The sequence below is a fragment of the Saccopteryx bilineata genome, chromosome 12 (genome assembly GCF_036850765.1).
Source record: "Saccopteryx bilineata isolate mSacBil1 chromosome 12, mSacBil1_pri_phased_curated, whole genome shotgun sequence".
Lineage (NCBI taxonomy): Eukaryota > Metazoa > Chordata > Mammalia > Chiroptera > Emballonuridae > Saccopteryx > Saccopteryx bilineata.
Window position 1 is genome coordinate 42608546 of NC_089501.1, and position 24689 is coordinate 42633234.

Sequence of the window (24689 nt, forward strand, 5' to 3'; positions counted from 1 at the left end):
TGTAAGTTCGGTTTAACCTTTATCACTGCCCATGACTCCTGTGCGTGCATCACTGTGCCGTGCGGCTCTTGGAAAACTTTTGTTTATCGTGTCAGAGTCACAAGAATTGTTGTCACAGGGTCAGGTGAAGTATGTGTTACTGACCTGCAGTGACAGGAGTTAAGGTGAACAATGAGGGGGACACTTTGAGTTTGCGCCAGCACACAAATGTTTGTATCAACAGATGCTATTAATTGTGTCCCTTTTTTCCAATCATCCTTAATGTAGCTGTGTTATAAAAAGTTCTCCACGCTGGCTCCATGTCTTTCCCATTAGAACACTGCAGATGTGTCAGGGATGTACTCGTTCCAAAAGCAGCTGAGAAGGAAGGAGGCTCCACCCTCCTTCACAAGCCAAAGGGCCCCCTAGGTCCCTCATTCAGCACCCTGGCAGGCAGTGGTGTACTATCTCTTTAAAGCAGCTATAGTTTTGTGCCTTGGCTTGGTCACTTTGTTATGGTTTAAAACTGTGGAGCCAGCTGTCTGCAATCTGATGTAATGTTGCCATGGAAACCAGAAATGAAACACTTAAGCATTCACCACAGAATTACTACATATAGCATTAGCCAAAGTAATTAAAAGTTGAGCCATATGGGCTTTCTGGTGGAAAAATCTGCAGTAGAGAGGCTGGAAATCAAATGTTTCTATTTACAATATTGTAGGTCCACTTTTCCCACATCCTTTGGTGGGATAAATTAATTGCCTTTTGCTACCAAAGGTTTAGAGGTGGGGAGGTTTTATGCAGATAATTGAGTTTTCACGTTCTCATTCAGAAGATGATGAAATTAAAGTTTATTTTAGTACTCTGTCCTTAGGTGGGACAGGGCAGGGGAAGAGAGACCATCTCATGTCTGAATGTACATGAATATATCATTTCCCCCCACTTTTCATTTAAAACCTGTCTTTTAATAGTTCTGAATTTATTAGAATCAATCATTCCTTTTATACACAAGTGCAGATTTCCTTCATCCTCTACTAAGTTCCTCCCGGTGGGAAGATTTCTTAATTAAGAAAAGGAAAAACATAAATTCTTACACGGGGGGTGTATTTGCTGAATGAAAAGACACAATATGTTATTTCCAGCATTTGGGAAGTGGTGCATACTTATTTAAAAGGAGAGACATGAAACAAGGAATTAAAGCTTAAAATAAATTTAAAAGAAATGTGTGCCTTTTTACAGTCTTTATATTAAAACAGCTGGAGAGAATTTTTTAAAGGCAAATATTTCACAACTCTTTTTCCTCTGGACTCAAGAGGAAGTAAGAAGTCAACACCTCTCCATCAATAAAGAAGATCTTGGGATACACTGGACTCTAGTAACTTCTCGGCTACTTAAGAGATTTTCTAGTTTGAAATATTTTTTTTTTTTTCAAATTTTTCTTCATGGTAATGTGAAGAAAGTTATTGGTTGCTATGATTTGTGATTTGTCTGAGGCAAATACCTCCAAAATCTTCATTTTTTAAAAAGAAAACAAAAAAATAACCATTAATTCAAAGTTTTAAAGAGCTTCTGTTTCTCAAAAATAGATGGAACATGTGAAAGCAATTAAATAAGTACCTGGAATATGTTGATTTTCACCACAGTGAGTCTGGGCAGAGGAAATGAGGAGTGGGGGAGGGGGGCAGAAGGTCATTGTCTTTAAGTCTGTTGTCCTGGTTTAATTTTTTTGATTTCTCCCTAAAAAGTTCCCTCTCATGGCTCATTTCCTATTTATGATTTGTGTCTCTGGACTGAAGATTTTTGTATTACTTCTTTATATATTCCACTTCTCTTTTTTCCTTCCCCTGTTCCCTACGCACACACCCATGCACCCACACCCCACCATCAGCAGCAGTCCCCAAGCCAGGTGTGAGGTATATATTCTCTGATGGAGCTGCCTATATCTTGATTTAAAAAAACCTATGCTTATTTCATTTTCACTTTAGAATTTTTTAATGTGAGGGTTATAGACATGCTGACGTATTCTAGGTTTGTCCCATTGGTATATACAAAGACTCTCTATAACCTAATGCTGATTCCCCTTCTGTTAGATTTGCCTGGCTTTTGAGAAATGTCAAGAGGACAGAATATTTTTAAATGTTTATGTGTAACTCCGTGCATTGTGGTTTTGTTCGGGTGCCGATTAGCCAGAAAGAGGGTTAACCAAGGCCTCATTCCTCTGGCTGACCACTCTGGCCGTTTCATCACATGTAACAGTTCAGCCAAGTAAAAACAGAATTTGAACTCGGCAATATCATTATTGAGTAGGAACTATATTTATTTCATTTTAATTGTTTTACATTTTGAGTTGAGGCCAAATGCAATAAGCCTGATTACTAGCATGCAGTGTAGCTTCTGTCCCCCATTACCTGGGGGTGCGTGTTAAATAGCCTTGACCACCAGGTAACCCAGTAGTTCATTCATTCATTCATTCATTCATTCATTTTAGAGAGGAGAGAAGATGGTGGGGGGGGGGAGGAGCAGGAAGCATCAACTCCCATATGTGCCTTGACCAGATAAGTGCAGGGTTTTGAACCAGCGACCTCAGCATTCCAGGTCAATGCTTTATCCACTGTGCCACAACAGGTCGGCTAACCCAGTAGTTGACTTTAATTCTGAAATGTGTATGCAACATTTTATTTCGGAATTTCAGAGAAATTGAATATTCATATTGATATTCTTCACCGCAAGGAAGCCTGCGAAATACCCTTGGCCGATGGCTTTTCATGTATGGGTTATAATAATTGATTCTTTGCTGGGTGAGGATGTACTTAGAGACGTGTGAGGGGAACTACAGTGGCTCCATGCTGGGAGCACCAGTAGGCTGGAAGAGGCCAGGAACAGCGTTGCATTTACCCCTTCCATAGAGACAGAGTGCCGCAGAGAGATTTGTAGACTCACAACGTGCACTGTTTTTATACCGAAGTAACTCATATAATCTCTACCCCATTTCCTCTTGAATTATTCTCCGCTCATTCTTGCTTCCCTAATTCATTGTCTATAAAGTTGTGATGAATGAGCGCATTTCTCCGAGGGGGTGGGGGGCTCCGTGTTACACTCATGCTCAGAGATGTGGTTTGTTTCTGTGCTGTGTTTTCAGTGGAGGCATTCCTGTCTCCACTCCTTCAGGGAAGTAAGTTTGAGGAAATGGAGAGAAAGCTGTTGCCAGGATGTGCAGTATTAGCTGGAGTCGCAGCAGCTGCCTAGGGCGTGCCGCGCCTGCGCACTGCGGCCAGCTGCGCTCCCGGGAATGCCGAGCCCCGCGTGCAGCAAGCCCATTTTCGTTGGAGACTTTTGCCTTTTTTACATTTTGGACAGATAAAACAGAGGAAGCTGCATATTGAATGTTGGAGCCGACTTGGAAGCAAAACCCTCATTTTGTTCACAAGGAAAGGATTGTTTCTTGCCGGGGTCACTGCTATGGAGAGAAAATTTTTTTTTCTTTCTGTAATGTTGGATACTTGAGGGAAAACAGCTGGGCTGAGCATACTTGACTCGCTGCAGAACGGAATGGGCTGCTGGGGAATATGGACTGTAGTGTATGACTGAAAAGGTCAGCTTTTTCCCTTGTCCCTCGGAGGAATGCAGGGCTGTCCTCATGCTCCCCCGGTGAGCTCTTGGAAGGGGCTGGGAGAGGCCGAGCGGATGGCTGAGATGTGGCAGGCTGTCCTCGCCAGCGAGACAGAAGGCGACTTTCTGCAGCTCTTCCTTTCCCCTGCCCTGCTGGTTTTCATTTTCGGGGAGGACTGGAACAAGTCAACAGAATTTTGGTTTGGAGGAGTAGTTGGTGACCACGTTTAAACAGCAAGTCCTGATGGGCCAGACAGATGACAGCCTGGCCCAAACCACAGCAGTGAAACTGGAATTACAGGGCCAGCCTTGGAGAGAGCCCTGCGGAATTCTCCTAAAAGAGGACCTGGAAGTAGTTGAGACAGAACGTACCACCACATGCCCGTCAAGGGCAAGGGTGTGTGCTGTGCTGCTTAGGACCTAACTCTCCACTCATTAGACCTTTAAGATGGTAGGTGGAGCTTCAGAAACCTGTTGGGCAAATTGATGGGGGCCTCAAGTTCAGCCGCAGCGCTCCCCAAGCACAGGCTGGCTGCGAGGCGGGGCGCTCCCTGCTGCAGGAGCAAAGCTCCGGAGCGCTTATCTGATTAACTTCTCTCCTGTTTTTTTGCCAGTCAAGAGAGCAGTCGGATGATGAGACCGAGGAGTCGGTGAAGTTTAAGAGGCTGCACAAGCTGGTAAACTCCACTCGCAGAGTGAGAAAGAAACTAATCAGAGTGGAAGAAATGAAAAAGCCAAGCACTGAAGGTAATAAAGCAAACCTCACCCTGTTTATTCCAAAGCAATTCGTGTGGGGTCTGTTTCTCAGTGGACAAAGAATATGATTTCAAGTGGAAAATGGTTTGAGTTCTGGCAGAGAGAGAGAACTGGGTCTGTGTGTTAGCAGGCTAACACTCAACACGTTATAGGATAAAGGATCTGGTGTCCAGGGGCTTAGCATTTTAAATATTACAGAGATGGGAACTGGCTAATAATATGTGACAATGACATCTTCTCAAGGTATGGCATAGCTTAAATTTTGAGCTTATGCCATTTTATATAAACTTTTATTTTCTAACTTCCTCTCAGGATAATAAGCCTTTGCTTCCAAAAGGACAATGGTCCTTGCCCTGTGGATTCAGTCAAAATTTGATATACATCCATCTCAAGCAAACATCTGACAATTAAGGCACTTCATGTCCTTTCAGATCTCTGAGGGGTGATTTGCTCTTCTTGTAAACTATCTCAAGTCTCAGTTCAAATGGGGCTTTAAGGACCTTCTATGCTAAGTGGATCTCTGAGAGCTATATCGCTGGCTAAACCACTTGTCTGATGAAGCAATGTCAGGAAGGGTATGAGCTTGGATTTATTGGAATGAATAGTTAGCCTTTGAAGTGTAATTATGACAGCCATGGAATGTAATCACAACAGATCTGTCTTGCTTTTTGTTAGTAATGTGCATGTGCTGCATCTTATAAAATTCTCCCCCAAAAGATAAAAAAATAAGATTTCCTATTTGAAAAATGATAAGTAAACTGGGGGGAAAAAACCACTGGGAAGAATATCTTTTTATTTTTTTTAATTCATATTACTTGTTAAGATGACACACATTGTGAGAAATTTTTAACCTGTATTTTTAAAAAGTATCATTGTAGAGAACTTTTTTTGTACAGAAATAATATCAGGCCATGGAGGGAGCTGAATTTCCCCTTAGGTAGACGATGGTTTCCTGTTGTTGTTATTGCTGGTTTTTATTTTAATTTGTTGTAAGCCCCCCCCCCTAGAGGAATATTGAAGGTAAAGGGGTTCCTGTGGGAAAATCGAGGTTAAAGGGGAAGGAGGAGGAGAGAGTAAGAGAGATCTACTTTATGGCCACTTTCATCAACTTATGGTTGTATTTAATTCCTGGGTTTCATTTGGGTGTGTTTTATTGCATGGTAATTTGTTTACCTTGGGGCGCCATGCTGATTTTACATTGAGATGCTTTAATACCTGTTGGCCAATCGTGGTTTTCACAGTAGAGAAGACAGCCTGGCTTCCTCTTGCTTTGGCAGCTCTTCCCAAAATCCTACACACAGTATCTGTCAGTAATATCAACTAGAACCAGGCAGAGCTGCCACCATTGAGCCTTGTGGGTATCATGCTTTAAAACCTCATGCACTCTTGGCAAAATGAAGTCTCAAATATCACAACTAGATTGGTGGGTCTTGTTCATAAGACGATAAAGTGAATGGAATAGTTAGCATTGGCCCCTTCAGACGTGATAGTCAGAAGTGTTGAGGGAGCTTTTCCCCACTAGATTACCATTTGTAAAATCACAGGAATATTCTGACTTGCATAGTATTTCTAAATAAGTCAGTCAGCCAACTCTGAGAGACATAGTTAAAAAATAAAAAGGAAAAAACAAACCAGAAGAGTTAGCTCTAGGGTAAAAAGTACTGACTGAATGGATGTCTCACTCTAACTTTAATTCATCGGGGTACGAGTTAGGGGGTCTCAGCTGGATGATAGATTTCATAAGCTGAGTCCCTAATGAGCTGAGGAGCTGGGATGCCATTGATTGGGCTTGTTGATGTCACCGAGCAAGGCCCCAGGTGTGTGTGTATCTCAGAGCGTCTGCATCGGGCTGCCCCAACACCGTGCTAGACAAGATCTACCTCCGTCTCCTTGAACTCTATGCAGTTCCTCATCGGCTAAAGAAATGGTATTTGCTACTGTGACCCCTGCTTCTGCAAGCAGTTAAGATTTATCCTCCCAGTAACTCCTGCTTCCTATCCCAAACCTTCAAAGATGAGACCCTGTGTACTTCCTGCATGCCTGGGCTAATGCTCGTTTCCTGAATATTTACTGAGAGCATGCTCTGTGGCAGGCACGCTCTTAAACATCTTAGATGTTCTGATCCTTTGCCTATCATCCTCAGAATAGCCACCAGAGGCAGGACTCAAACCAGGGGTCCCCAAACTACGGCCCGCGGGCCACATGCGGCCCCCTGAGGCCATCTATCTGGCCCCCGCCGCACTTCCGGAAGGGGTACCTCTTTCATTGGTGGTCAGTGAGAGGAGCATAGTTCCCATTGAAATACTGGTCAGTTTGTTGATTTAAATTTACTTGTTCTTTATTTTAAATATTGTATTTGTTCCCGTTTTGTTTTTTTTTGTTTGTTTTTTTTTTACTTTAAAATAAGATATGTGCAGTGTGCATAGGGATTTATTCATAGTTGTTTTTTTTTTATAGTCCGGCCCTCCAACGGTCTGAGGGACAGTGAACTGGCCCCCTGTGTAAAAAGTTTGGGGACCCCTGACTCAAACCATGCTCATTTGGAAAATGAGGAAACTAAGACACCAAGAGGGGAAGTAATTCACTCAAGGTCACCCCAAGAAGTCAGCCAGCAGATGATCCCGCATGAAGTCTGGACAGCCTGACTCCCCTGCCCTGGGTCTTCACTCTGTGCCATGCCTGCCCTCACCCCCTAGCTCTGGAGGCTTGGAAAAGCCTGGAAGGTTACAGTCCTTCACCCAGGCTCACCCTTGTAACATGAGCTTCCAGTCTTTATGTGGGGCACAGATGACCCTAGACCAGCGGTTCTCAACCTGTGGGTCGCAACCCCGGCGGGGGTCGAACGACTAAAATACAGGGGTCACCTAAAGCCATCGGAAATACATATTAGGTGACTCCTGTGTTTTGGTTGTTCGACCCCTGCCGGGGTCGCAACCCACAGGTTGAGAACCGCTGCCCTAGACAATAGTAAATTGTAAGCCAGGTCAGTGCCCTTTGCCCACTTCTGTGCCTTTCCTGGAGCTGATAACCTCCGACCCCCTCCCCTTGTTGCTCCAGCAGCTCATCTGTAACCTGCTAATGAACTACTTGCTCATGGCCAGTGCTTTTCAGCATACAGAGTTCCTTCACATATCTCTTCTCATTTAATTTTCTCTCGCAATAGCCTTGTATTACTAAGATAAGGTAGGCACTGTTCCCGGTGAGGGAACAGACTCAGAGGTTGAAGTGGCTGCCCTAGGTTACGGAGATGTGGAGCGGCAAACCCAGGGCTAGCATCCAAGGCACAGCTCTGTATTCTCGGTGTTAGGTCATCCATATCCTATCCTGTCAGCATCCCCTTTCCCTCTGTATTCTTTTTTTTTTTTTTTTTTTTTTTGTATTTTTTCTGAAGCTGGAAACGGGGAGAGACAGTCAGACAGACTCCCGCATGCACCCGACCGGGATCCACCCGGCACGCCCACCAGGGGTGACGCTCTGCCCACCAGGGGGCGATGCTCTGCCACAACCAGAGCCACTCTAGCGCCTGGGGCAGAGGCCAAGGAGCCATCCCCAGCGCCCGGGCCATCTTTGCTCCAATGGAGCCTTGGCTGCAAGAGGGGAAGAGAGAGACAGAGAGGAAGGAGGGGGGGGGGTGGAGAAGCAAATGGGCGCTTCTCTTATATGCCCTGGCCGGGAATCGAACCCGGGTCCCCTGCACGCCAGGCCGATGCTCTACCGCTGAGCCAACTGGCCAGGGCTTCCCTCTGTATTCTGATCTCAGCTGAATGAAGTAGATCAAGGTCAATAGGTGAAGCAAATCATGCCCAGTCATGACTGTGGGAACACACTGGATTGTCACTCTCCCGGTAGGTTGGGTATACTTTCAAGTCAGAGCAGAATGGGGGAATTCGCGCTCTGACCCCCAGGGGTCAGGTCCAGGCTGGGATGTCAGGGCACGGGTCCAGCAGACAGACAGACGAGCCTGCGCCATGTGAGGCCTGGGCAGCACAGGCTGATGCAGCCCCTTTGGAAACGTTGGCCACACTTCCCGCCAGACTCCTCACCAGATGCTGGCTTCAAGAACTAGAAGTAGAGCTACATATGTCCTGGCGACATGTGCCCCTCCACGGGTGCCAGACTCCACAGTGTCATGGAAGTATCGGCATCTCCGATGACAGCCCTGAAGACAGCCCAGAAAAATTCCAACCCACCACTGAGTGACAGGCTATTTATTTATCTAAGTATGTTTACACCTTTTAAGTTTTAGATATTAAATCTTTAAAAATATTTAGTCACTCACCAGATTTCCCTGAAGCCCCTAAGGACAATGAGCAGCTAAGGGCCTTTGCGCAGCTCTGTGGACACCTGGTGTCCGGGTAGAGCCATGATCGGTACTGGGCGGCTCTTTGGAGAAGTCTGCGGTTGGGCTTCCTCGCCTCCAGGCCGTGCCCCGTCTGGGCCGCGGAGGGCAGGCTGTATCTAGCAGAGGTTGCCTTTTGTACCTCCGGCAACACAGGGACCCTTGGTCTCCCTTCCTTCTTAGTCAGATGTCCTGAGGAAGTCTCAGGAGACCTTCATGATGTGTACACACTGACTGCCTCTGGTCTGGCCAGTTCCTGCCTGAACCCTAGACCCTCATTTTGAACTCTTGGGAAAGGGCTGGGAATAAATCTCTAGCGAGTGTAGTTGTGCTGCAGGTGACGGGGAACTTCTGGCTGGACAGCTGACTCCTCTCCCTTCCCACCGCCACCTCCTTGCCTTCAAAGTCCATCCTGGGTCATACTTAATGGCAGTGGTACTTTTTTCTTTATATTTGTAACTGTTATTCCCATCAGTTGGAAAAGTAAGGAACTTTTGGAATTTTAAAGGACTGCTACCAATCCACTCATCTTTTCCCCTTCTCTGAAGCGAGCGGGCCTTTCCCTTTGTCTCTGACATTTAAGCACACACTGGCACCCTGGTCCCAGCTAGGATATTTAGTGCCATCCCTCTGTTCCAGGAAACTTTGTATTTTTCCCTCTTTCCAGTTCAGCTGGTGGAAAGCGGCCGGGCTCAGAAGTTTCCTTATAATTAAAGGGACACAGCCAGAATAGGGTCACTACACCCACGGTTTGACCTACTTCTTTCTCACATCTGTTCGCATCACACACGGAGGAAAGAACTCAGTTTTCCTGCCAGGAAGCCCAGACCTTTCCACTGACTGGGCTCCGGAGGGCTTGGAGCCGTACCTGGCCCCAGCGAAGGCTGATGGGGCTGCTTGCATGGCCAGGCCCTCAAATGCCCCTGCTGCTTCCAGCCGTGCCTGGGTTGATGGGAAAGTCTGGCTGGGATCACTCGGGTCCCTACCTTCTTGTGTTTGGCCTGTCCACTGGGGACCACGTGTCAGTTGCATTTGCAAGGTAGAACGCTTCATGGTGTTTCCACACTCAGACCCTCTTGGTGATTTCATTACTTAAATGACATACATACCAGTAAAAAGCCACTGTCAGCCACAGGGTAGTCACCACACTCCCAGTATACTAATGTTTTTTTTTTTTATTCATTTTAGAAAGGAGAGGGAGAGAGAGAGAGGAGAGACAGAGAGAGAGAGAGAGAGAGAAAGAGAGAGAGAAGGGAGGAGGAGCTGGAAGCATCAACTCCCATATGTGCCTTGACCAGGCAAGCCCAGGGTTTCGAACCGGCGACCTCAGCATTTCCAGGTCGACACTTTATCCACTGCGCCACCACAGGTCAACACTCCCAGTATAAAGAGGCAACCAGACTCTACAGAGACCCCTTCTGAAGGGGCAGGACCCTCACTGCCAGCCTCTGAGGAGTATTGCACTTAACAAACTGATCCTCTTCCAGTGCTCAGAATATCGCTAAAGACTGGCTTAGGTTCCCCACAGGGCATTTCTGACAGGCTGGGAAGATGTTTGGTCTACAGAGATGTTTCAAGGAGACGAAGAAATGCATCCTTTTAACATTCAGCTGTGTGAAACCATACGTTTGCAGTTTGTTTTTGTTTGTTTTTGTATTTTTCTGAAGTGAGAAGTGGGGAGGCAGATAGACTCCCGCATGTGCCTGACCAGGATCCACCCAGCATGCCCACCAGGGGGCAATGCTCTGCCCATCTGGGACGTTGATCCGTTGCAACCAGAGCCACTCTAGTGCCTGAGGCAGAGGCCACAGAGCCATCCTCAGCGCCCGGGCCAACTTTGTTCCAATGGAGCCTTGGCTGCAGGAGGGGAAGAGAGAGACAGAGAGGAAGGAGAGGAGGAAGGGCGGAGAAGCAGATGTGCGCCTCTCCTGTGTGCTCTGGCCAGGAATCAAACCCGAGACTTCCACACGCCAGGTTGACGCTCTACGACTGAGCCAACTGGCCAGGGCCTCTTTCCTTTTTTCTTTTTTAAATATGCCTTTATTTCAGGGGAGCCGGGTTGATGAAGAGGTTAGGTGAGATGGGGAGGGGAGTCTGTGGTTTCTGAATGGAGTAGCTTATATTTTGCAGGGTTGGAGTGCGTAAAGGAAGATGGGGGGGGGTATGCCAAGGTGCGTTTGCGGGAGGCCCTGACAATGTCTGTTGGTTCCCGGCAGGTGGAGAGGAGCCTGTGTTTGACAGCTCCCCGACCCTGGAGGAGAGATCGGCCCTCTACTCGGGGGTGCACAAGAAGCCATTTTTCTTTGATGGTTCTCCTGAGAAACCCCCGGACGATGACTCAGACTCTTTCGCCACTTCTCCATCATCCAGCAACCCGGAAACCTGGGCCGCTAGCCGGAAGTTGGTCAAAACCTTCAGCAAAGGAGAGAGTCGGGGCCTCATCAAGCCGCCCAAGAAGATGGGGACGTTCTTCTCCTACCCAGAGGAAGAGAAGGCCCAGAAGGTGTCCCGCTCCCTCACGGAGGGGGAGATGAGGAAGAGTCTCGGGTCCCTGAGCCACGGGGTAAGTACCGATGGGGTTTGCTTCTATGACAACCACCGTCGCAGGCACCACCTCCTCGTGTCCCTGGAGGAGGTTCAGAGTGTCCGGAAGCAAATCCGCCTGAAGAAGACGGATACTAACTACTCGTGTTCCAGAGCTTTCCTCTGCCAGCGTCCCTCCCGCAAAGGCGTGAACAGCGCGACCTGCGACGTGCAGCTGCTGCGGCAGAGACCCAAAGGGGGCGGGAGCGGTGGCGCCCCCTGCCGGAGGGGGCGCGGGCGCCCCGCGGTCAGCGAGTTCAATATCACCTACGTGGTGGAGCGGAGCCTGTACAGCCATCTGAACCTGACCCAGCTAGTGCGGCCCGCCTCAGACAGGACCCTGAGCAAGGCTGACAAGCAGGACCTGAGGCGCTGCTTGCTGGAGGAGGAGGAGGAGGCAAAGAGGAAGTGGGCCGCCACGGTCGACCGCTGTACTAAGAGGGTTCTCTTGAGAATCCACCAGAAGTCCGTGAGTCTCCGAGAGGGTCACCAGGATGGCCTTGTCATTTCTGTGATGTGTCGTCAAGCATTATGGCCTTACTTCTGCGGAGCTTGGCATCCTCCTCCCCTCTTCTTCCCGCTCCTAACTTCCCAACCTCAGGGTCTGGCCCACCGTCATCTCAAATTTCCCATCCCTACTTTCCTTTAGTGATGACCTCTCCTTCTTTTCCATTCGTTCTCTTTCCAGTGGAAGCTGTTTGATTTTTAATTAAAACTAAACCTTGAGCAGGGCTTTCAGAGTCCCGGGGTGGGGTTTGGCCTCCTTGGAGTGGCTGTCTTTATTCCCAGTGATCACGTCACTTGAACTGAAAGAAGCTGATTCAAAATAGAGGGCATCTTGCCCTTAAAAGAGATGCTTATTGTTTTAGTTAATTAAAACAATAGGAACTAGCTCATGGAAAAAGTGCCATCATCACAGTCACCAATTTGGTGATTTGGAAACGTTGTCAAGTGGTGTTTCTTTTTATCAGTTGAAGCCAATGGAAAATTCTCAAGTCTAAAGGGGGAAAAAAATTAGAGCTCTTTTCTTTGACTTAAGACTACTTGATGTTCTTATCTTTTTTTATCAAAGGAACAAATATTTAAAAATGTCCTCCACTGCTCCATTCTTCTATCCATAGCAAGGAATAAAGTACTTACTTTCAAATAATAAAATATTTTTTTAGTTTATTATTAGACTTTGTAGAATTTATTTTCAGGACATGACTTATTTTGAACTTGAGACTATAGGTATTTTTTTCTTCCTGAAATTTCCACCCAACTTTTAGTTGGCACAGTAGCCCGTCTGAAATGGCCCAGAGTGGGGAAGAGCTATGGTTTTCCTGGCCCTACTGTTCTCTGGTGCCCTGCTGTGACCTTCAGGGCTACTGGCTGTGTCCCTTATAAAGGTCTGAAGGAACAGACTTCATTGCAGCCTCTTGGGAGGGGGCTTTCTCCAGGGTTCATCTGCATTCATGAGTAAGATGTTCTTCCCCAGATGATTGCTGTAATTTAAATTCATTCAATAAAGTCCTACTCTGTGGAAGTGGAGACTGACTGCCCAGTGCCATCCTTAACATGAGTGAGATCTTTCCTTAGCCCTTATGTTTTCTAGACATTCCCATGTGTGCTGACTTTCTTGCTAAGTCTAATTTTCCATCCTTTCTCATTCCTTTCCATCTTGTTATAATTTTAATACTACTGGTAGCAACCTCTCTTCTGGTCCTTTCAACATCCTGACAAGAAATTTTGGTGGTTCTGTTTGGTTGTAAAAGAACAGAATTCTTTTTCTCACTCATTCAGTTCTGACCCACAAGTCTTTTGTCAAATCCATGTGGCTAACCAATCTTGGTATGATTTACTTTCTACCTTTAGAAGTGCTCTGCCCAGTTCTGTGCCTCTCTGCCTTTCGACATGACCTTAAGAGAACAGATTTACCTCTTTGCTCATTGATGGCTCAGTACTGTGTGTGGAAATCATACAATACTGAGAATTCTTCCACATTGAGCACTTTGATTTGTTCGTATACCCCTCATATTGTTTATTGCTGGGTTAACGATATAACTTTATCAAGATTTTCTGTCCAGAGGTGATATTTCTAATACTTGTGCTAATTAGCATTGTGGGACAATGATTGATTCTTCACTGACTTTGAGTATGGACATCAGAGTGCTCTTTGTCCCCTATATAGGTGGCACTATGTAATTACTATTCCAAGTGTCAGCCTAAAGCTGGATATTTATAAGAGACTATCAGCTTGAGGCGGTACTGGACAGTATTAACGCTTGTCGAAATATTGTTTGATGCTAAATTAGAAATTTGCACATCCCTTTAATTGTAAGAGTAGTTGTACAATCAGAAAAATAAAAATTTCTAATTAGTTAAAGAATAAAAGGGAAAATAATGTTAAACATCGGAAAGAGTGGTTTGTTTTTTTCCTTAAGGGATTGAGACCATTTCTTTACTTGGTTTACATATGACGTTATTCTTATTCTCTTTGTCATATATCTCCTTCATTTTATCGAAAAATGCACAGTTTCCTTTAATCTTCAACCTTGATCTCTTTGTCTTTCAAAAAAAAAATGCCATACTTGCTTGACGAAACCTCAGGGAAATGATAATGCTTTGTATTCACTGAAAATGGTCACTTGTCTTCCTTTTTAGTTGGTCATTCAGTTTTTGTTTGGTGGAACAGACATGCATGACATTTTGGAATTTTGTCCATTTTTAAAATTCAACCCCCTTCACCCCCGAAAACATGTTTTCAACTGCATGACCATTCCATTGCCTGGCTCTCATCCACGGGCGTCTTATCTGAAATGTTCTGATACTTAGCCATACGTGAGAGATACGAAGTCCAAAACCCTCACTGAAGCTTCATTTATGGAGACTACCAAAGTCGAAGACTGGTTTACTTTCTTTCACTATTTTCTCTGAAATCTCTTTTTTCTGATGAAGGGGCGGTGCTTGGAGAACTAGCTGATGTTACTGGAGAAATAGAGATTAGTTCAGGTGCCGCCCTTGTTCCAGTCTTTGTTCTCCTGCCATGATGAAGAGGAATCATTTCCAGATATCTTAGTCCTTCACTGGGGGAGGTTTTAGTTGGTGCTTAAAAGTCCAGTCCACTCTTTAAGCTTTTTATGTTAGGAATAAATGCATACAACAGGCATATGAAAATATAATGAGCTTCTAATTTATTACAATTATAGTTTCCACATGACTTCTTTGTCAGTTATTTCATCCACATCAGAAATATCATGCTGGGCTCTAGTGTTGCAGTCGACGCTGGAATTTAAAAGCAGGGACGTGCAAAAGCCAGGAGACGAGGAGGCATCTGGGTGCCACACTGTGTCTGTGAAGCCCCGAGTCACAGGAAAAGAACTAGACTGAAATTATTGCCTTTGCAGAAATGAGAAAATCTATTTGGCATTATGAGCTAGAAAGGGGAAATTACTATGAAAAATTAGCCTGGAGGGATGTACATGGTAGCATTGAGGATTTGGTGATGTTTTTTATAAGGAGATCTCTTTGTTTTTATAGACTAGCTATAGGTTCAGTTAAGTTGATTATAAGGGAAAGCAGATTGTCCATTGATATTTAATATAAAGCTAGAGTAACATTCACTGGACGTCACGTCTGTAGTAGATTATTTAGAACAGCAACAATGGCTGTGGCGAAGGAGAACAGTTGTGTGACATCCCTGGGGTGACCCTGGGGTGCTTCCTGTAACACTATCTCCCAGCCCTCCCTTCAGTCACACCTGCTGACTCTCACTTTTTGACCCATTACGGGGATGCTCTGGTTAAAGTTCCAGAATGTAAGGCAGAGAGCTAAACTCTAGTTCTTCATTTGCATATTTAGAATGTTGTCTAAGTCTGAACTTCAATATAACAGTTGTTTGAACAAGCCACAATTCTTAGTGTAGTAGCCCTCATGAGAAGTGATGGAAGAAACTAACACGCGTAGAAGGTGTGCTCCATGCCAGGTAGTACGCCCAAGTCTTCACACTTGTGATAAGCGTAGTATTTTACAGGAAACCAAAGCTCAGAGTTTAAGTATTTTAGCTATGATCACACAGCAAGTAGGTGGCAGAACCAGGATTTGGATCCATGTCTATGTGAGTCCAGAAACCTAGGTATTTTTCTTCTGGCTGTTTCTTTTTCAATTCACTTAATTAATACCTATCTAAAGTCTATTTATTTTACATATAAGCAGTGTTTATAATATGCATTGTGCTTTATGTTCGTTTCTTCTATTTAACAGCTATTAGCTAGAGGTCTTTGAGAAACAGATTATAGAAATTTTGGAACTCAAATTTGCTATCCGGCTTTTGTTACCAGTTGTTGTTTTTTAAAAAAAAAATCAGTTAGATCAAGAATTAGTATGTTTTAAGTTTCTCTTTTTTCTTAACATTTTTTTCCTTTTGTGTGGGGGGAGGGTTGTGGTGATGGACCTTGCGTAGCTTTTGCTAGAAAAAAACAAAAGGGAATTCGAACCAAGTTTTGGAAATACAAAAACCACTATAATACATCCAGTTCCATGAAGTTAGAAACCAACTGAAGGAACATTCAAGTGTTCATTCTTTGTAACGTCCGTGTTTATCCTATTGAAATTAAGGGGTGCGATCAGAGACAGTCACTGAAGCAACTTTTTTCTTTCTGGGCAAATGTAGCATCTTCACTTCATGCACGCTGTCAGAAAAAGGTCATAGTTAATGAAGGTAGGCAGTTGGATGGGAGAGTTACGAATGTTTTTGGCTAGGTCAGGAAAGCAATGAGTGAGTAATCCTCTTGGCCTGATGAGACTCCTATAAACATAACCTGTTTTCCCCCTTCTTAGCGATTGAAAGCTAAACAAAGGCTGTTAGGAAAGCCTGCTGTTAGTGGCAGAGCCATAGGATTTCAGACCTGGGTTTCTAAGACCCCTCTGAGCACACGGATCACTACTGTATGCTGCTGTTGCTAAGAGACGGGGAAGCTCGGAGCAGTTAACATCTGGATGGTTTTTTGGTTGAATTTTTTTAACCAGTTGAGTTTTGCATATTCAGGGGATTCGGGACCTCCTGACAGTTTCATGGCCTGTGGAAGGGCAAAATGAGTGAAGTTTCTTGTAACATGAATCATGGCTCTTTTTCCTCATCATTCCCCATCCTACTTCCATCCCGTGCCGTATTTGTGACTCCGTGGTGTTCTGCCCAGGGGAAACGCGATGGGTTGGTGTGCTGCGGGCCAACTGTAGATAACTGTCCTGCCCTCTCCCTTCCACAGAGAACCTGCAGTTTTGGCGGATTTGACCTGACAAATCGCTCTCTGCACATTGGCAGTAGTAATTCTGACCCAACGGTGAGTATACGTCAGCGGGAAAGCAGAAGGTTCGGAGTCCGGCTCTGGTTTCATAGGAAGTTTCCTATCTAGTCTCGAGAATTGATACTGGGTAATCTTTTCCTTGGTGATCCTATAGTCTAAATTATATTTGAAAAGAAGCCCTATTTCACCTTTTTTTTTTTAAATTTGTATTAATTTATTGCAGTGACATTGGTTAATAAAATTATGTGGGTTTCAGATGTACAATTCTATAATACGTCGTCTGCACACTATATTGTGTGTTCACCACCAAAGCCAAGTCTCCTTCCATCACCCTGTACCCCCCCTTATCCATTTTTTTAAAATTTTTTTTTAAATTTATTCATTTTAGAGAGGAGAGGGAGAGACAGAGAGAGAGAGAGAGGAGAGGCAGAGAGAGAGAAGGGGGGGAGGAGATGGAAGCATCAATTCCCATATGTGCCTTGACCAGGCAAGCCCAGGGTTTCGAACCGGCGACCTCAGCATTTCCAGGTCGACGCTTTATCCACTGCGCCACCACAGGTCAGGCCAACCCCTTATCCATTTTTATCTCCCATCACTCCCCTCCCCATTCCGTCTTGTCATCACCATTCTGGTGTCCATACCTATGATTTTTTTCCCTTGGCTTAATCCCTTCACATTTTTTCACCCTGCCTCGCAAACCTTCCCCCCCTTAGCGACACTCCTGTCTTCCACGGAATAAATCCCGGCCAGCTCTGGCCTCCATCTCTCTCCTTACAGTAGCACCGTTCCGTCAGTGTCTGTTTCCAGTTGTCCCCAAGTTACAAATCCTGATGAATCCGCCCTCTGCGGTCTGACACTAGTTTTTGTTCACACCAGTTTTAAGTGCATGTGACTGCTGCACACAAGCGGTGCCACAGTTTGGAGCCCTGCGGTTTGGGTTCAGGAGCATCTGTTCAGGATTTCTAAAAGCCAGTTTCATCGTAGGCCAGGCCCACAGCCCCGGATTAAGAAAGCCCAGGTCTTTCTGATCTGGGATGCCCTGGAATGAAGCCAACCTCCTTGGAGCTAAAGCGAACCAGCCTCCTGAGAGCGGAAGCTCCTGGCTCCTCAGCTGCCTCTCTGGATCACAGTCCGGGGACAGGTCACCGGGTGTTGTACCAGCTCTGCTCCCAGCATTTACTCTTTGAGGCCCTGGGGGTGTAGGGGAGTTTTACATACAGTTTTGTTTCCCCTGCTGTGCATTTTGTCAGGAAGCTGTGAGATAAAGATTCTGTGCTTTACATTGTTACGATCATGTGTCAGCTAGAACATCCCTCTGTGTTTATGAAGTGTCTGAGACTTTCCTGGAAGAATGAAACTATTCCATTTGGGTATCAAATGTTACTGATTTGTAAACCAATAATTTTATGTTGTCAGTCTTTTAAGACAATGAAAGTATGAGCCCCCCACCACCACCTCCTTTCCAAGGAAAGCTGTTAATGTTTCTGTGAAAAATAAGACGAGAGGTAACCAGTCTAATATTTTCAGAAAAGAAAATTTACTCACTTAGCAGCTGACCACACCAAGTGCTCCCCCGATGCGGATCCATCAGATGTTGACTTGTAATGACCGAGATTTCTCATTCATTCCTACTGCTTTCCTAGGTGATTCAGTAGCGTTGTCCTTCTCTTCTCCCCCTGCTGGGGTTCTGTGAGCATAGGTTCTTCTAAATCCCTGTTGGTGAAATGCAGTCCCCTGGGGTATTTAAAATGCTGGGGAGCCTGACCTGTGGTGTGCGGTGGGATAAAGCATCAACCTGGAACACTGAGGTTGTCAGTCCGAAACCCTGGGCTTGTATGGTCAAGGCACATATGGGAGTTGATGCTTCCTGCTCCTCCTCCCTTTCTCTCTCTCTCTCTCTCTCTCCCTCTCTCTCTCTCTCTCTCCCCTCCCCTCCCCTCTCTGAAAATTGAATAAATAAAATAAAAAAAAAACCATATCAGAATAAAAGATACACACAGACTAAAAGTAAAGGAATGAAAAAAGTACATTTAAAATGGTGGGAAAAAGTATGATAAGAGAAGAATGTACTAAGATCAAATAAAATAAAAAGTATCTCACCTCCTACTTTAAACAAACAAAAGTCCTTTAGTGAGTAGCTTTTAATTTTTAATGAAAAAGACAAATAACATACACCTGAAACTAATATAAAATAATACCGAGTTTCAACCGTGATTGAAAAAATAAAAATGTTGAAGAAAACAACAAAAAAGGTTTAAAAATGATTGTGTATGTAGCACTGAGTTAACATAGGAAAAAAATTAAAAACCAGGGGGATGCCAATATTTTTCTGAGAGATAGAACATTAATTGTTTGGATAATGAGACCTGTTTCGGGCCTGACCAGTGATGGTGCAGTGGATAAAGCCTCGACCTGAAAAACTGAGGTCGCTGGCTCTAAGCACGCGCTCGTCACCAAAGGGTTGCTTGCTTGAGTTGGGGAACCCAAAGCTCGCCAGCTTGAGCCCAAAGGTTGCTGGCTTGAGCGAGGGGACACTGGCTCAGCCCCACTCAAGGTGTGAATGAGAAGCAGTCAGTGCACAGCTAACGTGAAAGCAACCACAACTTGATGCTTCTCATCCTCTCTCCCCCTCCCTGTCTCTCTCTCTCACTTTTTTCTCTCTTAAAAACAAACAACCCCACAAAGACACCTGTGTCAGGGCTTTATTTTCTGTGATTAATGGTACTTACTTTGTTTTGAAGGGTAAAGAAGGAGATTTTGTGTACAAGGAAGTCATCAAATCACCCACTGCCTCCCGCATCTCTCTTGGAAAAAAGGTCAAATCGGTAAAAGAGACCATGAGGAAGAGAATGTCTAAAAAATACAACAGCTCTGTCTCTGAGCAGGTACGCAGCTGCCAAGCAAAAGGCCCTTTGATTCCTACTGACAACAAGGACCGTCGGGGTGGTCAGTCTGAGATTTTAAATGGCACTAAATGCGACATTCGTTGGCATTATCCTGGCTCCGGGACCATCCCTAGTTTATGTGGATAGACATTTGATACAACAGACATTTATTTATTAAGCACTTAGAGTCACCCTAGCACTAATCTTGGTGCTAGGCATACAAAATGCATGCCTGACCTTCTACATAGAGACAGGAAGAAAGAAAGACATGTGAAAAAATAAAAAAGATTATTTTTGGCCCTGGCTAGTAGGCTCAGTGGTAGAGCTTCAGCCCAGCGTGTGAAAGTCCTGGGTTTGATTACTGGTCAGGGCACACAAAAGAAGCAACCATCTGCTTCTCCACCCCTCCCCCTTTCTCTTTCTCTTTCTCTTTCTGTCTCTTCCCCCTTCCTCTCTCTCTCTCCCTTTCTCCCCCTTTCCCCTATCCTCCCCCCTCCTTCAGCCATGTCTCCAATGGTTCAAGCAAGTTGGCCTTAGGTGCTAAGCATGGCTCTATGGCCTTGCCTCAGGTGCTAAAATAGCTCAGTTGCCGAGCAATGGAGCAATGGTCTCAGATGGGTAGAGCATCGCCTGGTAGGAGGCTTGCTGGGTGGATCCCAGTTGGGGAACATGTGGGAATCTCTCTCTCTGCCTCCGTGTCTGTCACTTAATAATAGTTTTTTGTGTTTTTTTTAAGTTATTCTTTAGTCCAGTAAGCACTAAAATTTGAACACAAAGGAAGGATTTTATTTTCTAAAATATCCCTTGCTACAAAACGGGTGTTACCAGAATCAAACCTGAAAAAGGACACTCAAGTTTTCGTAGGCAGCAGACTTCAGTGTAGCATGAGTTGTAGAAATACATAGCAAGTCTGAGAAGTAAAACTCAGAAAATGCTTCCTGGCTACAGGACTTCGATAGTAATTAAGTTTCCACGGTGATGTTGGCACTAACTGGCTCTATCTACAGCCATTAAGACATCACAGGATTGAGCCTGGGCAATACTGTGATTCCATCACTAAAAAGACCAGTTTCTTTTTTTTTCTTTTTCTTTTTTTTCCGAAGCTGGAAACAGGGAGGCAGTCCGACAGACTCCCGCATGCGCCCGACCGGGATCCACCCGGCATGCCCACCAGGGGGCGATGCTCTGCCCCTCTGGGGCATCACTCTGTTGCATCCAGAGCCATTCTAGCACCTGAGGCAGAGGCCATAGAGCCATCCTCAGTGCCCAGGCAAACTTTACTCCAATGGAGCCTTGGCTGCAGGAGGGGAAGAGAGAGACAGAGAGGAAGGAGAGGGGGAGGGGTGGAGAAGCAAATGGGTGCTTCTCCTGTGTGCCCTGGCCAGGAATCGAACCCGGGACTCCTGCACGCCAGGCCGACGCTCTACCGCTGAGCCAACCGGCCAGGGCAGAAAGACCAGTTTCTGTCTTGATTGTTTAGGTCGAGGCAATAGCAATGTGGAGAGCTGGGCTTTTAGGTAATTCTGACATCCGTATTTTCAAAACGCTCTCCTCTGGCACTTCTATACTACTCATTTTGTTGTCTGTTGAAGTACTGTGTGTATGCTGTTTGTCTACCTGAGATGTGTGGGTAATGCTTTATCTACCAAATAAAACCAGGGAAAGCAGACATTTTGGCTTAGCTGCTGCCATCTGGTGGGCATAGTTAGCAAAAATCTAAGCCTCCCCATGTTTGAAGCACTCCAAACATGAACTGGCCAGCCCAGCCACCACAGAGATTCAAGCAAAGCCTACACAACATCTTCACTTTATGGCAGTGGTTCCACAGGGGTAGGGGTGAATTTGGTTCCCTACCAACTCGAGGGCATTTAGACAATCACAACTGGGGTGGATGGATGGGTGCTACTGACATCTAGTGGATAGAGGCCAGGGCGGCATCTTAGAACGCACAGGACAGGGCCCCCATAACAAGGAATCCTTCATGCAGAATGCTGCAAGTGCTCAGATTGAGAAACGCTGGCTTATGAGACCTCCAGGGGAAGCAGGGGCTGCCTCCTCGTGTCTTCTGTTCGATTCTTTTCTGTACTCTTTGCATTTCTTGTCCCTCTGGGTGTGGGAGCTATGGTGATTCTGTATTTCTTGTCGTGCCAGAGAAAGCAGCCCCTCTAATTTAAAGCATTTTATTTAGTTGGCTTTTCCCCTAAAAGCTCATGTCTTGTTCAACATAGACACAGGCCTATCAGTCAAAGAAGAAGATGTGTATACAGATTTAACTGTAGGTCAGCATATCATCTTACGTCTCATGGGTTGTATGGCTTTTTAAATCATAGGGGTTTTCTGCTTTATGGATCCTGAGCATAGAACTTTAAATGTAATTTGAGCATTTTTCTATCATTGCCTTGCATTCTTAGTTCTGTTTTTTTAAAACCAGTCATTTCACATAAGTGGAAAAAAAAGGACTAAGTGACCGTTCTAATGCTTTTTTGAGGAGACAAGATTAATGTTGAAAGATTTATTTTTTTTTATAACTTTTTAGTAAATATACCAACCATTCTGGTAAGGACTTTTGTCTGCTCTGTTCCTGCTATATGCCCATTACCTGGAATACTACCTGTTCTTGTAGGCAATCAATAAATATGTGATGAATAAGTTAATAATTTTTAGAAGTATTTTAAGAACATACAATACCAGAGATATAGTTTATGCCACCATTTTGAGAAAAGTGTGCTTTTAGCAGAAGCATTAAACGAAGAGTTTAATTGAGTAGATGTCTTATTTTATGATTTAGGAATGAGAAGGTATTCAGGAATTCATATTTTGCAGCTTCAGGAACTTCCAAATAATGGCACCACTTTTTCTAGTTTGTTTTGTTTGGTTTTGGTTTTGAGGTTGTGCACTCACTTTCCTTGAAGATAAAGCACCGTGTGTATTGGATCAGAAGCTGCCGTGGTTGTCCTTAAATGTTTGCAGGACCCAAAGCATCATAAAGCCCTTCTGAAGGTTCAGCACCATGCAAATAACGGGTGTCGCCTGGCTGGCGTGGGGCTCACGTGGCGGTGGGATATGCCAAAAAGGGTTCTGATTTGGCAAGTAAACCATCCTCGCCTCGGACTTTTGAAGGGAGGTGTCACACCCGCAATCCAAGTGCGCACTGTACTTACATTTACAAGCAGGAGGCTGCCAAACTGGTGACGTTGTCACTCCAAAAGTGACCCGAAAGGGTCATCGCAGCTTTTTACTAACACCACAAAAAAGAAGTGATTGATACCAACACCTGGGAACAACCGATAATGACTAAAAGCTCTGAAAATTTCATCGTAGACTGAAGAATGCTATTTTTGTTATTTATCTGGGTTCTAAGTTGGTATTTCATTAACTAATTTCAATAATTTGTATAACGAGAAGCGTAAGAACCTGGTCTTTTTTAAAAATGAGGAATGTGCATGTTTTTAGTGTAAATGTTTCCTCTCAGAAGATGAACTGTTCCCTGACAGCGCACCCAGGTGGTATGTGATGAGCGGATTCTGCCCGAGCTGCACGCGAAGTCCAGCCTCATTGCTGGTCTGTTGAGTGTGCTAAGAGTCTCTCAGCCTGTAACGAAGTATTTTGTCAAGGAGGTAGATAGGTTTTTCTCAGGGATTTCAAGAACTTCTATTTGAGCATGAAAAACCATTTTTAAGGGTTTAATTAATAGTTACACAGGGCACAACTTTAAAATGGAGCCAAGGATATAGATTTAAAAGGAGAGTATAAATTACAGCATCAAATACGGGCATAAAGATGAAGTTGGTTGATTTAGTTGAGGGCTAACGTGCTTTGAATTGTAACACGAGAGTGTTGCACTCCGATGAAGCGTAATTTTGTTGACATCCATTGCAGGACACAGGCCACGACGGAATGCCTGGCTCCCCTCCATCTTCCCAGCCTGACAGCGAACACGCGGACAAGCCCAAGCTCAAAGCCGGAGGTTCCGTCGAGAGTCTGCGGAGTTCTCTGAGCGGACAGAGCTCGATGAGTATGTCTCCCTTGTCATTGCAGACGATTTCCCTCGGGATCAGAGCGAAGACTTACTGGGTGTCAGGTTCAGGTAGTTCAATGATAGAGCAGCCCAAGTTCCTACCCTTGGGGTGCCGTCAGAGAGAGAGAGATCTGCACAGTGTCTGGACCTAGGATCGTATTTGTTCCGTAGATGTATGGCATTGGTACCATAGAGGGGTTGATGAGTTTCAATTGCAGAAGATAGGGAAAGCATCTCAGGAAGGACCTGGAGAATGAAGGAGGTTGAGTCAAGCCTTCAAGGTCGTAAAGATGATCAACAAAGTAAGAGACGGGGGCAGGGAGGAGAATTACACATGTCACTGATAACAGGTGCAGGTCAAGGACCCTGATGGTGGCATCAGCGGAATGGTTTGAGGGAAGAGACCACATTTAAATGTACCCCTTTAGAAGCACTTAACTTGGCCTTGGGCAAGTCATTTGACCTCTCTGGGTTTGTTTCCTCTATAAAATGGGGTAAAAATGGTATGCCCGACCAATAAGAGGTCATGAATGTTAAGGGCTTATGATGTCACCTGCATTTCCAGATCATAAAGATAACGTGCTGGAATCCTGCCTGTCCAGTTAGGAGCTTGCTTAGGGGTAACAATCAGGGATCTCAGATCCATCCAGACTCCTAACCGGGTCCTGCTCTGGTCTGACATGGGTGCGGCTCACGGCTTCGCTCCTCTGGCCATCCTGTCCTAACCTGCAGGTCCTTCGGTGTCTTTCCGCTCCGCTCTGCGGGAAATCTGTACTTGTCCTTCCTCTTGTGTTTCCTGTACAGGTGGCCAGACAGTGAGTACCACCGACTCCTCGGCCAGCAACAGGGAAAGCGTCAAGTCGGAAGACGGGGATGATGAGGAGCCCCCGTACCGGGGCCCCTTCTGTGGGCGTGCCCGGGTGCACACCGACTTCACGCCCAGTCCCTATGACACCGACTCGCTGAAGCTCAAGGTAGGTCTCTGTCTGGCCTTGGATCCGGGCTCTTTGTTTCTTAAGAGGCGTTCTGTTCTTGTAGTTGAATGCTGGGTTACTATGGTGCATACTGGCCAATGTCTTGGCTACCTTAGTAAGCTGGTCTCCTCTAGTGAAAAACAGAATTTGGGACAGAGATGCATCTTGTGATCCTCTGGCCCTGACCTCTGACCTCAGCTTCCCTCTGGAATTTCTGTCGCCCTGAAGCCTCCAGTTTCTGTGCTTTCCCCTGCTGAGCAA

The 24689-nt window shown here is 45.3% G+C and overlaps 1 protein-coding gene across 4 annotated transcripts in view; it reads left to right on the forward strand.

Moving 5' to 3' along the window:
- SASH1 (SAM and SH3 domain containing 1) overlaps positions 1-24689 on the forward strand; it is a 333081-nt gene that overhangs the window by 289048 nt on the left and 19344 nt on the right. For 3 of the 4 annotated variants that reach the window (XM_066248582.1, XM_066248579.1, XM_066248581.1), the window contains exons 9-14: positions 4203-4335; positions 10900-11246; positions 16513-16587; positions 19293-19436; positions 23316-23451; positions 24259-24428. In XM_066248582.1, the coding sequence (XP_066104679.1) occupies positions 4203-4335; positions 10900-11246; positions 16513-16587; positions 19293-19436; positions 23316-23451; positions 24259-24428 (1005 nt within the window). Of the gene's footprint in view, positions 1-3321; positions 4040-4202; positions 4336-10899; positions 11247-16512; positions 16588-19292; positions 19437-23315; positions 23452-24258; positions 24429-24689 lie in introns of those variants that run through there. The other variant, XM_066248583.1, reaches the window with a different exon arrangement.